The sequence below is a fragment of the Fukomys damarensis genome, unplaced genomic scaffold, assembly GCF_012274545.1.
Source record: "Fukomys damarensis isolate Sample0158 unplaced genomic scaffold, DMR_v1.0_HiC HiC_scaffold_14, whole genome shotgun sequence".
Taxonomy (NCBI): Eukaryota; Metazoa; Chordata; class Mammalia; order Rodentia; family Bathyergidae; genus Fukomys; species Fukomys damarensis.
This window is the reverse complement of record NW_022900926.1, coordinates 23,653,393-23,667,849: the sequence shown is the minus strand read 5'-3', so window position 1 is coordinate 23,667,849 and position 14,457 is coordinate 23,653,393. Positions and strand designations below refer to the sequence as shown.

General features: G+C 34.4%; 1 protein-coding gene across 2 annotated transcripts in view; it reads right to left on the bottom strand.

Annotated features, from left to right (window-relative positions):
* Positions 1-442: 442 nt before the first annotated feature.
* Positions 443-14,457, bottom strand: part of Hbs1l (HBS1 like translational GTPase) — a 78,133-nt gene continuing 64,118 nt past the window's right edge. Inside the window, exons 13-18 of one of the 2 annotated variants that reach the window (XM_010626538.3) lie at positions 13,085-13,189; positions 9,944-10,034; positions 9,487-9,538; positions 5,294-5,394; positions 2,388-2,532; positions 443-1,096 (exon numbers count right to left, since the gene is read on the bottom strand). In XM_010626538.3, coding sequence (XP_010624840.1) covers positions 1,085-1,096; positions 2,388-2,532; positions 5,294-5,394; positions 9,487-9,538; positions 9,944-10,034; positions 13,085-13,189 — 506 coding nt within the window. In that variant the 3' untranslated portion in view covers positions 443-1,084. Of the gene's footprint in view, positions 1,097-2,387; positions 2,533-5,293; positions 5,395-9,486; positions 9,596-9,943; positions 10,035-13,084; positions 13,190-14,457 lie in introns of both variants that reach the window. The other variant, XM_010626537.2, reaches the window with a different exon arrangement.

Below are 14,457 nucleotides of genomic sequence, written 5' to 3'. Positions count from 1 at the left end.
CTAATTTTAAAAAGTTGATATAAATAGTCCATCAGATCAGAGTCCCAGGCTCAGATGAGGACAAAATCTGCTGTAAATCATCTTAGAAACAGGAGGCAGGCCAACAAACACTGGTTAAAGAAGTAAACCCTGGGGCTTGCTGTTGAAACTTTAAAGAAAAATGTAACTTTTACTCATAGGTGTCTCATAATCTACAAAGTATGCAAGACATATATATAGTCACTATAAATACAATCCTAAAAGTGATAATGGGAAAACCAAGGTATGGTGAGAAATGGCTAAGAATAAATTTGATTTGTTGTTAGGATAAAAAGCAAGAATTCATGTGGAAGAGCCAGAAAACTCTCAGGGGAAAAAAAATCTCACAAAACCCCAGGTCAAATTTTGTAACAGTACAAGAGAATCTCATAGCAGTCTAAAGAACCAAACACATATTGCATTATGCTCAAACCAAGGCATTTTATTAGCTGGCTTTACAACTTAAATAGTATTTTAGTTATCAATGGAACAGCTTCTATTAATTCCAAATTTTGCTTTCAGAACTTGACTTGTTGGAAGGGCATTTTCATGATCAATATAAAATAGCTTTATTATAACCTTCAGCAAATCTTGCTTAGGGTTAATTTTTTAAAGTTCCCAGGTCTACTATGAACTATCTCAAAAGCCCAATTTAGTTATTTTCCTTAAAATGTACAGTACACTTGAATGAAAAGAAAAACTGTAAACATTTTTGGATTGGCTGGAAGTAGTCTATTTCATGACAATGTCAGTATCTTCTAATACGATTTCTGATACTTTCCATAAATTTCAGCAAAGTAAACAAAACCATGTACTACCATTTCAAAGAAAAAGGAGTTTTTTCATTTTTTTAAATGAAAGTACGATATTAGCCTTTCTTTGCCTGTTCGAAGCTTGAAATTTTGCAGAAATTATTATTAATACTTCCTTGCAGCTATTTATAGCTTTAAATTTTCTCTCATTTAAAAAAATATCAATTATACATCATTTCTTGAACTGCATAATTGTATTTTTTAAAATCACTGGTGAGTTATTTCATTTGGAAGCATGGCAAAATTCTGATCCATCATTCTTTTATCTGTAAACAAAAAAAAAGACAGTTGCTATAATTTAATTATTCTTTTTATCTGTAAGGGAAAAAGATATTTGCTACAATTTAATCAATTGCATTATAAGAATAATGACAAAAAAGAGAAAACGACAGTGATTTGTTGTCTCAAGAGTAAACTTTCTTGAGAGCCTAAATACGATGCTGATGACAATGGTAAAGCGCATCATTATCGAATGCAAAGACGACTACTGTACCAATGCTTTGCATGGATCATTCCATCTCACACCTCTAAAGACAGATTCCACCGCCCTGTTTTTATAGATGAATGAAATTAAGGGAGAAATGTCAGTGAAGCAAGAAAACAAACGGGCATTTTAACTCTGGAATTTGTTCTTTTCACCTCTACCTTATACTGCCCTCCACAAATATTTTATATAAATTATGTGCATAGCTGGGCGTGGTGGCACACACTTGTAATCCCAGCACTCAGGAGGCTGAGGCAGGAGGATCACTGTGAGTTCAAGACCAGCCTGGGCTACACAGTGAGTTCCAGGTCAGTCTCAACTACACAGTGAGACCCTGTCTCAAAAAAACAAAAACAAACAAACAAGCAAAAATTATGTGCATAATTTCTTTGTACTTTAAAACCTTAAAAATGAGATTTTTTCATGCTTCATGTGTAAATTTTAATACAATTTAAAGCTCTGTATTCTAAGTATATATCCAATTAAATGAACTCAATAGTTTTATGCAGAAAATAATCATATGAAGTCTCCTTAAAATATTCATAAAATTCATATGATAATATGAATGAATATTCCATTTACTGATATTTCTTGGTTCATTTCTGACTCTTTCCTCCAAAATTTAATTATGCTTTGCATTATGTAATAGGAATGTTTGAGAAATATTACTACTATAGTACTTGAACCCTTTGAATGAATTATTTCCAATGCACTAAGAGCTACTTAAAGAAAAAAACAAACTTTAATGAGGGTTCTCTATTAAACAAAATCATTATTCACCAATCATGTAAATACTCACAATTTGGATTGCATTCTGATGACTTATTACACAACAGCCTTTCTTTAACTCTGAGCAATATCATCAGTGAAGAACACAGTTAAGACTCGGTGTAAGGTTTATGACCAAACATTTTCTTCTCATCATTCTTTTACTTTTTAATATAAGTTTAAATTTCTTTTTCCAATACCTTACTTGTGCTTTCCTGAAGCCATAAAATCTCAGTAATCATCCTTCAAAGGTAAAACAAAACAACCCCACAGCCACGGACACATAATCAGTCACTATAAAGTACCTCCATGACAACACCAGCAGCTATTGTGGAACCACTGTAACGCAGCATAAACCTTCCTAGCTCTTTAAAGTCTTTGTAGAGCTCAAGAGCCACTGGTCTTTGTGTCTGTAGCTCTACCAATGCATTCTGGCCTTTTGTCAACAACCTATTAAGAAAAGTAGAAAAAAAAGTACAAATGAACGTCCATTAAAGGTGAGTCACAGAGTAACAACAGCCTGGGAAACGAGTATTTCATAACTGTCTTTCAAAACAAAACAAAAAAACTTTTGTGTATTTTTTTTAATGAAAATATCCTTTTGGGTTTTTCTAGGTTAGTTTAAAAACTGAGAGGGGTAATTCTAGATTTAAGAAACATTAGGTAGTTCTCATAAATACATATATTTTTTTTTGGTGGGGGAGGTGGGTACTGGGGATTAAACTCGGGTCCTTGAGCTTATGAGGCAGGTGGTGGCACTGCTGAGCTAAATCCCCAGCCTCATATATTTTTTTTTAACTAATCTTCCAAATGCAACTCTATCCCTGCAGGACCACTATAAATGACCTCAAATGTTCAAGGTCATTCTTGATCAATTTGTTCCTTTGATTTCCTGAAGAAATTAAGATGTTTAATTATCTGATAAAGAAAGTAATAGTAAGACTTACTCCTATAAAGAAATATTTGTATTTTAAGAGGAATCTAAATGCCTGTATCTTTCTTAGAATATAATTTGTTGACTGTATATAAAGAAATTATCTTATTGTTTTATTCTTTGAAGCTGAAGATAAAACCCAGGGCCTTGCTCATGCATGCTAAGCACATGTTTCTACCACTGAGCTATACTCGTAGCTGCTATCTTTAAAGAGGACAATTTCCTGGTGTTAAGATTACTCTACATCAGTACGTTCCTAGCCCTTTCCCCACATAAGAATAATGGTTCCTTAGCAAGGACCTGAATTGTTATATTCAGGACAAAAATTGCATAAAGAGCTTTGCCACAACATGATATCTGTGGGAAACAAGAAGGACAGGACCTGGGCCACATTAGAAATGGTTTCAAATAAGTAAGTACACAAAATCCTCATGATAGACCCCATCTAGACCTATTGAAAGAGGTAGAAACCAAAGGGAGCTATTTTGAAATGTCCTCTAATTTAATTTTGATGTACTCTAGAAAGAGACAGCAATCATAAATTCTCCTAAAAGATTAGTTCAGGAATAGACAGGCTAAGCCAAAAAAAGTTCATTTTAAAAAATCCAAACATTGGCTTTGGATGATTTCAGCCCAAAATCCAATTCAATATGGAGGAGTGAATCGAGCTATATTCATGACTTATGCTTAATAAGTTTCTAACATAAATTCTACTCTGTATAAAATGATTGAGTTTATGATGTAACTGAAATAGAATGAAGGGGAAAGGCTAGGTGCTAGGAGTGTAAAATCAGAGAGGAAGACAAAGCTATAAAGAGATGACAGGGAAAATCAATAAAAGAATACATTAAAGCTTAGCACCACTGAACCAGGATTCTGTAAACAGAAAAGGGAGAAAGCTCAGGACACTGAAAGAAAACTCATGAGAAACTGAAAGAAAACTCAGGAGAAAACTCATGGACCAATTTTAGATTGAAAAAATTCCAAATCAATTGTCTCAGTCAAGCACCCTGGCTCTGCAAAAATAAATGTAACTTATGTAACCAACTAAATGGGTTAGAAGCTAGCTTCTGCCGCTTGTGAGTGCCACTAGCTGCTTCCCATGACTGCTGAGAATATAAGTCACATAAAAGCATCAGTGGTACAGCCCACAATAATGTGGTCCTCAAGGAATGGTAGTCGTAGGGCTGGGGGTGCAGCTTCGTGGTACAGCTCTTGCTTAGACAGTGCAAGGACCTGGGTTTGATCTCTAGCACTGCGGGGTGGAGGGAATTCTTATAGAATATTGCATTTTTCACAAATTATGACAAACATTCACACTAGGAGCTAAAGTCCCCTTTGTGTTCAGGAGAGACACCTTCAAGAGAGAGGTCAGCAGTCCTTCCTCCTTGTTGTGAGGCAGGCCTGAGTTGAGAGCAGGTTCTCTTCCCCTTGTAGCCAACGCATTAACCCACTAACCACTGTGGGCTTCTTAACACAGGTGCAGAAGGTGAGGAACTCCCAAGGACAAAAAAGGGGATTTTGGGTGGGATTTCCCACAGGGCTAAACTTTAGGAAAACCCCGAAGCTGAGGCAGCCAAGCCAAACTGTGATTGTTAATCTTTAGCTGAACTAGAATAGGATATGTGTATTTTGTTACATTCATCTCTATCATTTTGAATTTTGTTTTTATTTACATTACTTAGTTTTGCAGAGAACACTTTCTTTGAAAATTTCCAACCTTATCTCTGCCAAACAGATACTGTCCACAACTAGTCCTGGATATTAAATGATATCAGAGAGCCAGAATGGTGGAGATCACCTCATCTTAAGGCTCCACATGGACTTTTGAGCAGAAAATACTTTCAAAGTAGGGGGAAAAAAAAAAACAGGGCACTTCCAAGTGTGAGAATGACTTTCTTCTTAGCGTAGGGAATGAGTTTGTTAAGTAGGTGACAGTTAAGGAAAGCACAAAGCTGAAATTTGAAAGCAGTGGCTAGACATCTTTAAATTCATCTTTAAAAGTGTAGGATTAGTTTTTGAATGCCCTCACCTATACATCATCAGTATCTAGAGCCTAATGCATATAATACACATAATTCACAGCCCTCACCACTACACAAAACAGTAATTGCATGTAACATTCATACCTAAACAGGAGCTTAGACATTTGTTCTTAACATTTGTATTAATCTAGTCATTAAAAATATTATTTCTGGAATACTATACAAATGAGTTAACCTGTAAAGAATCTGCTTAAATTATTAGTGTTTATGATTTCTGCATTCAAATACTCACTTGGGTTTTTTCTTCGTGACTTCACCTGTGCTTTTGTTTAAGACACTAATCAATCGCTTAATGACGGCAGGTTCACTGACAGTTTGGTAGTGTAACAGCACCTAAAACAAAAACTTGTTAGCACTGAAAACTGTTTCCACAGCAGATGTGGCCTTTCCTATTCACATTTACATGTGTACTCAGTTCAGCACTACTACATGGAGTTGGTCAGCATGTCCAAGTGCCTTGTCTAAGTCCTACTACTCTAATTAGGTAATACTCAGCTTACTAAGGGGAAACATATGTGAGAGGCAGCTCTAATTTCTACCTTACAGTACAGTATAAACTTCAGTAAACTGCATGAGCTTCCTGTCAGCTTTTTCCTCCGTAAAAGTGGAGAATAACATCACACCTAGGTGACCACAAAGATTAAAAGACTGACTCATTTACAGCAATTGTTGTTACTGCTGTACTATTATTTTTATGTAAGGAGTAGCAGGAAAATAACCTGGGACTGAATCCCAACTCCCAGTCTGTAACTCAGTTTTCTGTTGTAAAACAAGGAAGGCTTTGATAGCGCTGTGATGAAAAATAGGGTGGCTCACAGCACCTGGCATTGTAGATGTTCAACTACTGTGAATTGTTTCAACATAAGGGAGGGGGATAATATCATATTCAGCAACAATTTAATTACTTGATTTCATGGTGAAAGTGATGTAAAATGGATCCTGGCTCAACCACTTAACATTCGTGTAGTCACAACCTCTCAGAGTCTCCACTCCTCATCTGTTAACAGAGGCAATATTAACAGGGGCCACAATCTCTCACCTGCAATTCCCAAATCCAAAAGTGAAAACCTAAACTTTTTTCCCCAAAGCCTGCTATAAACCTATTAAGATAACAAAACTGGACTTGAAGTGAGGCAATTCACAGTCCTGTGTATCTCACATAGGATTAACAGTAATACCTTTTGGAACAGAAACATATTTCATCACACTTGTTGATGCTGCCTCCCGCTCTGTTAGGAGTTTTATCTAATACATGTAGAGTTTTTATGTTACTAAAAATCTTCATTTCTGAGTTCTGAAATACACTAGCCTGAAGGGTTTCAGGATTGGAATTTTGCTTCATGTGGAGTCATGAGAATCAAATATCTAGTATTTTATAAGTTGTAATGGGCACATAACATTAGTTGTAAAACAAGCTGTTTTCCTTAAACTTCTAGGTAACCTATATTCTTAAAATATCAACAAATTTATGGTCACATGATTTTCAACAAGGGTTCCAAGATCCTTCACTAGGGAAAAAACAGTCTTTTCAACAAATGGTGTTGGCTGGGAAAACAATACCCTTATGCAAAAGAATGAAGATGAAGTTTTACCTACAATCATATATAAAAATTAACTCAAAATGCATCAATGATCCACATATATGAAGCAAAACTATGAAACTCTTTAAGGAAAACAGCACAAAAGTTTCCTGATGTTGGATTTGACAACTGTTTCCTGGGCATGATGACATCAAAAGCACAGGCAACAGGAAAAAAAAAAAATAAATAAACTGGATTTCTTCAAAATTACAAATCTTAGTCCATCAAAAATGCCATAAAGAGAATGAAAAGGCAAGCCACAGAATAAAAGAAACTCAAAGCTGAATAAGGACTAATATGCAGAACAAATAAAGAATTCCTATAACTCAACAACAAAATAATCTAATTAAAAAATGGGCATATGACTTCAACAGGCATTGCCTCAAAAATACAGTATATGAAAAGATTGTCAATATCACTAATCATTACAGAAATACAAATAAAAATCACTATGAGATACCATTTTATGCCCATTTGTTTAGCAATTAAAAAGCAAAATTACAACCTAACCTCAGAAAAATGGAACTGACAAGAAACTTGTCAGTGGAGGAAAAAGAATTCTGGGTACACTGATGGTAGGAATATAAATGGTACAGTCCCCATGAAAAGCAATTTAGGGTTCCTCAGGAAGTTAAACACAGAATTACCATATAATCTGGCAATTTCTCTCCTAGGTAAATGTCAAAAGAACTGAAAGTAGGGACTCAGAGCATCATCATTCATAATAGCAAAAAGACAAACAACTAAATGTTGATCAACAAGGACTGTGTAAGGCAAATGTGATATATACCTAATGGAAAGTTATTCAACCTTAAAGAGGGATGGAATCTGATATATGGTACAATATAGGTGAGCCTTGGAAATATTTGACAAGTGAAACAACCTAAACACAAAAGCATAAATATTGCATCGTTCCACTAATATGACAGACACTGAGAAATTTACTTAATGCCCCTAAATTATAAAAATGGTAAAATTTATTATGTATAATTTGCCATTATAAAACAAAATCAAATATGAATTCACTTATGAGCTAATCCATTCTTCTATGATTTCTTACTTTAAAATACTGTATATATGGGCTGGGGATTTAGCTCAGTGGTTCCACCACCTGCCTTGCAAGCACAAGGACCGAGTTCAATTTCCAGTACAAAAAAAAAAAAAAAAATTACTGTATATACAGTGTGTAACTAAGAAAAATTTAAATATATTTATGTAGTATTGAGGAATTAGTCCCTAAATAGTGACATTTTAACTGCTCAAAAAGACATTCCTGCTTAAAAAATTATTTTTGGAGTTTCATTCCCATAGTGAGTGAGTTAATTGACAAAAATAACCGTTTTTTATGAAGGAAATTTTATCCTAGCATTTGTTAAGTAATATTCACGGGCAGAATCTTATAATGCAATGCCAAATGTTCTAAATTCATGCATATTTTTGAGGCTACTGTAGACAGGAAGGCAATATTACTATTCAAAGTTATTATTGACCTCTTGACCTTTCTACCTCTCCATTGGCAAACATTATTATTGAATGAGTAAAAACATACAAAATCCACCTCCTCCATCTTCTCCCCACAGGACAGTTTTCTATACATGAGTTTCATCCCTTCAAAAGCAGTAAGTGATAGTTACTTGCTGATCAACATGTGAATTCTGAATAGCTAAAAGTTGGATATTTTCAACTGTAACAAACGTTTTGACGAGATACTTTTATTCCTGTTTTCAGTGTTCAGCATAAATGTGATGTAATTATTAAAGTACTTCATAATATCTTAGGAATACAATTTTCATATGATCAAGTTTACATAAAAATAATTATAAACAAAGTAAATGATTATGTCAAAGTTGATGCACAATTATAAGATGAATTTATATGAGTAAATTAAATTTGTTCTCAATCTCTTAAACATTATCACTAAAACTTCAAAAAGTTGAAAGGTCAATTACTGTCTTAATATTCTCTGAAAGATCTCTCATCAAATGGTGAAAATGGTCACCCAGAATCTGTACTACGTAACATGATTTTAAAAAAAGAAAGGCTAAAGAGAAAATGCTTGTCTGTTAACTGACAAAGGAAAGGTACTATAAACTCTAGAGTATGGCCCTTTATCTGTGAAAAAAATTAGACACAAACAAAAAATTCAGACTATTCAGAAATAATCTTTCCTGGATAAGTAACATTGTTATTAAAATCCCCTTCCTCCCATAACAATGTGTATATTCAAATGATACAGGTCAAACCAACTTCGCAGCATGAAGGGTCTGAATATGTTGCTTCAGCACAAATGAAATTTACAATATGTCAACAGATGCCAGGATGTACCCATAAGTATCAGTATGTCCACATACTGGGTGGATAATGCACACACATAAAAATACATTGAAATGTAAAGAGATCTCCATACATTATGCAATTATATATTACAGTGATTTACAAAATTTACTAAACCAATTTATTACTTTTATTACCAGAAAAAAAGGCTGGGGATGTAGCTGAATGGCAGTATGCTTGCCTATTAGCAGAAACACTACAAATAAGCATATTAAACAAAACAAAAATCCAGAAAGGCCCACTCTAAAACTCAACTACATAATAAAAACTTATCAGTTTGTATCTTGTTAATTACAAAATATCTTCATGGCTCTTTGAAAAAATTCCTCAGGCTCAGGTGGTCAAAATAAAAACATAAAATCATTTCTAAATTCTAACTTCATTTTTCTAAATGAGAACAATAAGATGTTGATTTTAAAAATAAAGATAATGTCTAATAAAGTTTTTCTTTTTAAGGATAAAGTACTTTGGATCTATAAAAATAAGAATAACAAAATATTTTAAAACTTACAGGAAATCCTTTGGTGATAGGAATTTCAATATTAAAGATGAGAATCCGGGCTCTGAAACGAGTGCAAGCTTTAATAGGTTCTTTGGGGCCACAAAATACACACCCAACACTGTAACAACAACAACACATGAGGGAAGGCAATTGACAGACAAACATATTTCTATCCAGTAAGAACACCTCTAATACCATTTATAAAGAAACTAAAACAAGTAAATTAGGATCTTTCCCTCTCCTCTAGGTTAACGCACGGCTTTACATTGCTCCTTTCATTCAAGGAACATCAGAAGTTTGCGCTAACAGGTATTCACTTCAATTTTAAGTAACATTTGCTAATACTGCCATTAGTGTCCATTTTTGGCTAAATAAGATTCAAAATTGAGCTAATAGATTGCAAAATTTATGTGTTTTGATATCCTTTACCCAAAATGATGGTTGGTAAATTCATTTTTTTACTCACTTGATTTTGATGATATCCATCCCAACCAAAGTAAGACTAACATGATCGCCTGCTGCTGCCCAATCAACAGGTTCATCGTGCAGAGTGATTCCTGGAAATGAGTAAGAACCAAAGAATACAGTGAAACACCTCGACACCGAACCATAACAACCAAGAGAGTTTGACTGGTTTGTGCTTCATCGGCCACTACTCATCATTTTCAATATGAATGGATTGAGAGTGAGAAGTTTAACTGTGAGCAATGAGGAAAACACACTTCCTCTAGATTTGACTCTTCCAGAACACCCCCTAAACTAAAGTGACTTGTACTTGCCCATAAAAGGCTCACTTCATTTTTTAAAAGTCATTTACACAATGAAGGTACAATCATGAAACAAGCATCATTCAAACACGTTTGCATACCAAAGATGCAGGTATAGTAAAACAGTTCAAATTGTTCCTGATGGTATAAAAGACAGTGTTGGGAAGGTTGTGCCATGGTATTTTATTCTCTTTAGCTTTGCTTTCAATTGGACAACCACCCAAACAACAGCCCATGTTTTCCAAGTTATCCAACAGTGCCCAGTTATTATTTCAAATGGTTCTTGCAGCAGGATCCTCCACTATTCCTAGCTCAAGAAGACACTCTCCTGAGGAGATATGCACAGTGACAACTAGTTATATGAAGAAAAAGTGTGGCTCAGTGGGAAAGTACTTGCTTAAGCATATGCACAGCTCCAGCTTCAATACTCATTACTGCAGTAGGTAAACAGACCCAAGTTTTGGTATATACCTAGGCATACACTATTACCTACAACGGTCCTGGAGGTAGTTTGGAGAGCAGTTATCTAGAACAATAGTCACCTCATTCAAAGATTTTTAAGTCATTCCGTATTTTCTGATCTTATGGGTTAAATTTATTGGTTAAGTTCCTTCCCATTGGAACCTGAGTCTTTTGATGAAGACAGTACGTAGGCCAAACACCCGAACAGTTCTTTACTGATGTTTTTAATAAATTACAGTCCACCCATGTCTTTATGAAAATATGTATTTTTCCCATGTAGTATATTCCTAAGGGAAATTTCCAGCTTGTGGGGAATTCAGTGACAATCTACTGTTACGCAAAATTTCATGTATGCACCAATGGGCATTAATCTGAAAAAAGGGGGCCTAACTTTAACCAAGTGTCTAAGGGATTCTTGACTCCAAAAATGTTAGCAACTATGTATTAAGGAAAGTTTGTCAAATACAACTAATTTTTAAAGGCAAAAATTTATAATAATGTCTGATATTTGCTGTGAGACACAGGACTGAAAATCAGAGTCAGCTATTTATATACAATAGAGATTGCCCATGGCTTAAAATTTTGAAGAGTTTTCATATTACAAATTCAATTAATAATATGAAAAATTTCCAGAGTTAACTATATTGTCTGGTTCTTCTCTTCCTCAACCATGTTATACTATCCCATTATTTGTCTTCCTAAGGACTTTTCTAATTGGCTAGACATTACAAAAATAGGCTCTTTCTCAACACTCCTGCTTCATATGTTAGTAAAGTGAAAAGCAATTTGGAATTTCTACTTATCAGCAGCATATTCAGGCAAGTCTCCTTCTTGAGATACTACCAGTTAGTCACAGTAGCACTTCAAATATTCAAAAAGAAAGGCATGAAAAAAAACAAGCAGACTAGAGTGATGGGGTCAGAATTAAGGCCTGAGAACCTCCCACAGTCATTAGTAGAGAAGCTCTTGGGAGGAGGTGCTTCTCCTTGCTGCTTCTCTTCTAAGAACCACTGATTAAAGTTATGCTTGGAGTTTCGCTGTGGGAAGGAGACGGAAGAAAAGTAAAGAATATGGGACCTTCAGAGAAGATCAAATAAGGATTTTAGAGGTCACAAGAGAATTTGATCTAAATGCTGTGATCATTTTAGGACCATAGTCTTAAGTCACCACTTTTTTTTTTAAGTTCTTATTCTCAGAAAAACTTAATGACATACAGAGAAATAGATACTTTGAAAGCATTATAGTTCTTGACCATTTTTACAAACAAAAGACTAAAACAAAGCAGAGCATCATACTGGCAAATAGTAGATCTATAGAAAATGACACTTTAGAAAGTGTATTATTTTTTTTTTGAAAGTGTATTACTTTTATCTAAACAGAAATTTCACAACCCCTCACCAGCAGAAAGAAAAAAGTCAGAGAACATGTGTTTTTATTACCTGTGTGTCTTTAAAAATATAACCTATTGCTAAACAGATACTCATTAATTTCTTATAACAACCAAAATATCTGCTTTTAAAGTGACCAAATTTAATATAGATTCAAATTTATAAACTAGTCAGTTGTAAGTCTGTATGTAAACTATAAATTAAAAGTCATGACGAGAAGTACTAAACTTTTAACAATCTCAATAGGTTAGAATTCCACTTAAAATTATTACAAATTATATTACTTTATGGTATAAAATAGATCTTCAGATTGATGCTGAAACCAGAGGCTTACTGGAAGTCAGATTAAGTACAGAACTATATACTTTTAAATCAAATTAAGAAAAGAATAACATGAACATGATAAATGATTAAAGACAGAAATAATTATCAACAATCATGAAAAGCCACATCAGATCTTTATGCAAAAGCAGTAGCTGTGGCAGTTTAACTCTATTTCTCTTTTAACATCAGGTTTTCCTGCATTTGTATCTTTCATATGTCTTTTTATATGTAAAATGTTTATATGGTAAAACATAATCACAATTGTTAATTTAGCCTGAAATACACATTTCAAAACAACAGACTACCTGATTTGCCACTGGCTAGTGTCAGTTTGGGTTTAGATTTAATGTCTTCTACAGATACATAAATTTTAATTACATCTTTGTCAGGTGTCTACACATCTGGTTCAATACTAAGCAGGCTTCTTGAATCAGTGTCAAAAACAGAATGGTACCACAGTTAGAATATTCATATATTTATATATAGTCACAGCAGAAAAAATTGTTTAAGTTTTCACATTTTAATCTTCAACAGTTAGTATCATTTTGACAGTCAGTTACAATTTCGGTAAGAGGTTATTAACTTTGGAGTTATAACTAAACTACGTTTTTAAAAAAATCTGCTGCCTCAAGGCTTGCCTAGCAAATGCATGCTGCAGATGAGTACCTTTTGCAGTACAAGTCTCATTAGGAGGTATTGCTAGTAGTCGGTCACCAGTCTGAATATAACCAGCTTCAATTTTACCCGTCACACAAAATCCAGATCCTTGATCTGCAAAAAAATATCAAAATCCTATGATTCATACATCCATGTTATCTGATGACTATCCTGTATATTTAGTTAGAGAAAACTAGTAGTTTAATGGACATTAAGCAACAGTCATTACAGATTTTTTAATATCTCTACTAAATATGGCATATAGCACTCCTTCTACATTTTTCTCACAAATATATTTATATTACAAAAAGGGGAGGTTCATTACTTTCTCAAATATTTAATGAGTAACTAATAAGCACTCCACTAAACTGAGGAAAAAAGCTGAAAATATAAATCCCTACCTGTAAGAAATTTTATCCTAGTAAAGTGAAAAACAAAAACATTGAACTAAAACAAATACTGTTTAAAATAAATAGAAAAATGTGCGTCAAAAATTCATAACATGAAATAGGAAGAAAAGGGCTAAAGGTGTAGGGGAAGTGGGAAAGGTAGTAAGAGAAAAGAAAAAAACATGAGAAAATGGAAATAAAGTATTTGTAAATAGGGAAGGGAGGAGCGGGTGAAGAGAGGGCAAGGATAAGGGGAAAAAATGAGAACCAAGATCTGTCATGTAAAGGCACACAAGACCCCAATGATGAATGTAACTGTACTGTATACTTTAAAGGTACCAATAAACTCAATGAGAAAAAAAAAATCCAAGACAGCATGCTTAGAGTAGAATGCAACAGTAGAATGCTTGCCTAGCACAAGATCTACAAGATCCTGGATTCTATCCCCTGCATCACCAAGGGCAAGAAAAGGGGAGTTGCAACAAGTAAAACATGAAGCAACAAAGGCAGGCAAGGGAAAATAAAGGGCCCCACAAATTACACTAATTTTAAATTTTTCCCACAGCTCAAACAGGAAGCTAATGAAGAATTGTTAACACAGAACATGAAGATATTTCTGTATTAGAGTGAAGGCTGATGGAAATACACACACTGAATACAGGAAGGAACAGTAAAGAATAGGAATGAAGAATGACAATTTAGTAATAGGTAAGTAAAAGATAATGACAAAAAGGAAGGAATCTGAAAAGACCACGCATAAGTGAGAGACAGGAAATTAAGAACAAGATCCATCTTAATTTTGGCAAAGCTGAAGGGTCTAGGAGATACAGGTGACAGAGCTGCATTCCAGGGGGAACAAAGCACACCGTACTGCGTGGCACGGTACCCTTGGGAGCACTCATGGGGGAGTTACCTAGCTGCAGTGGAGCACATACGTATGGAGGGCAAATGAGCAGGCCTGGCAGGAGATACAGATGTGGGAAGCATCAAGAC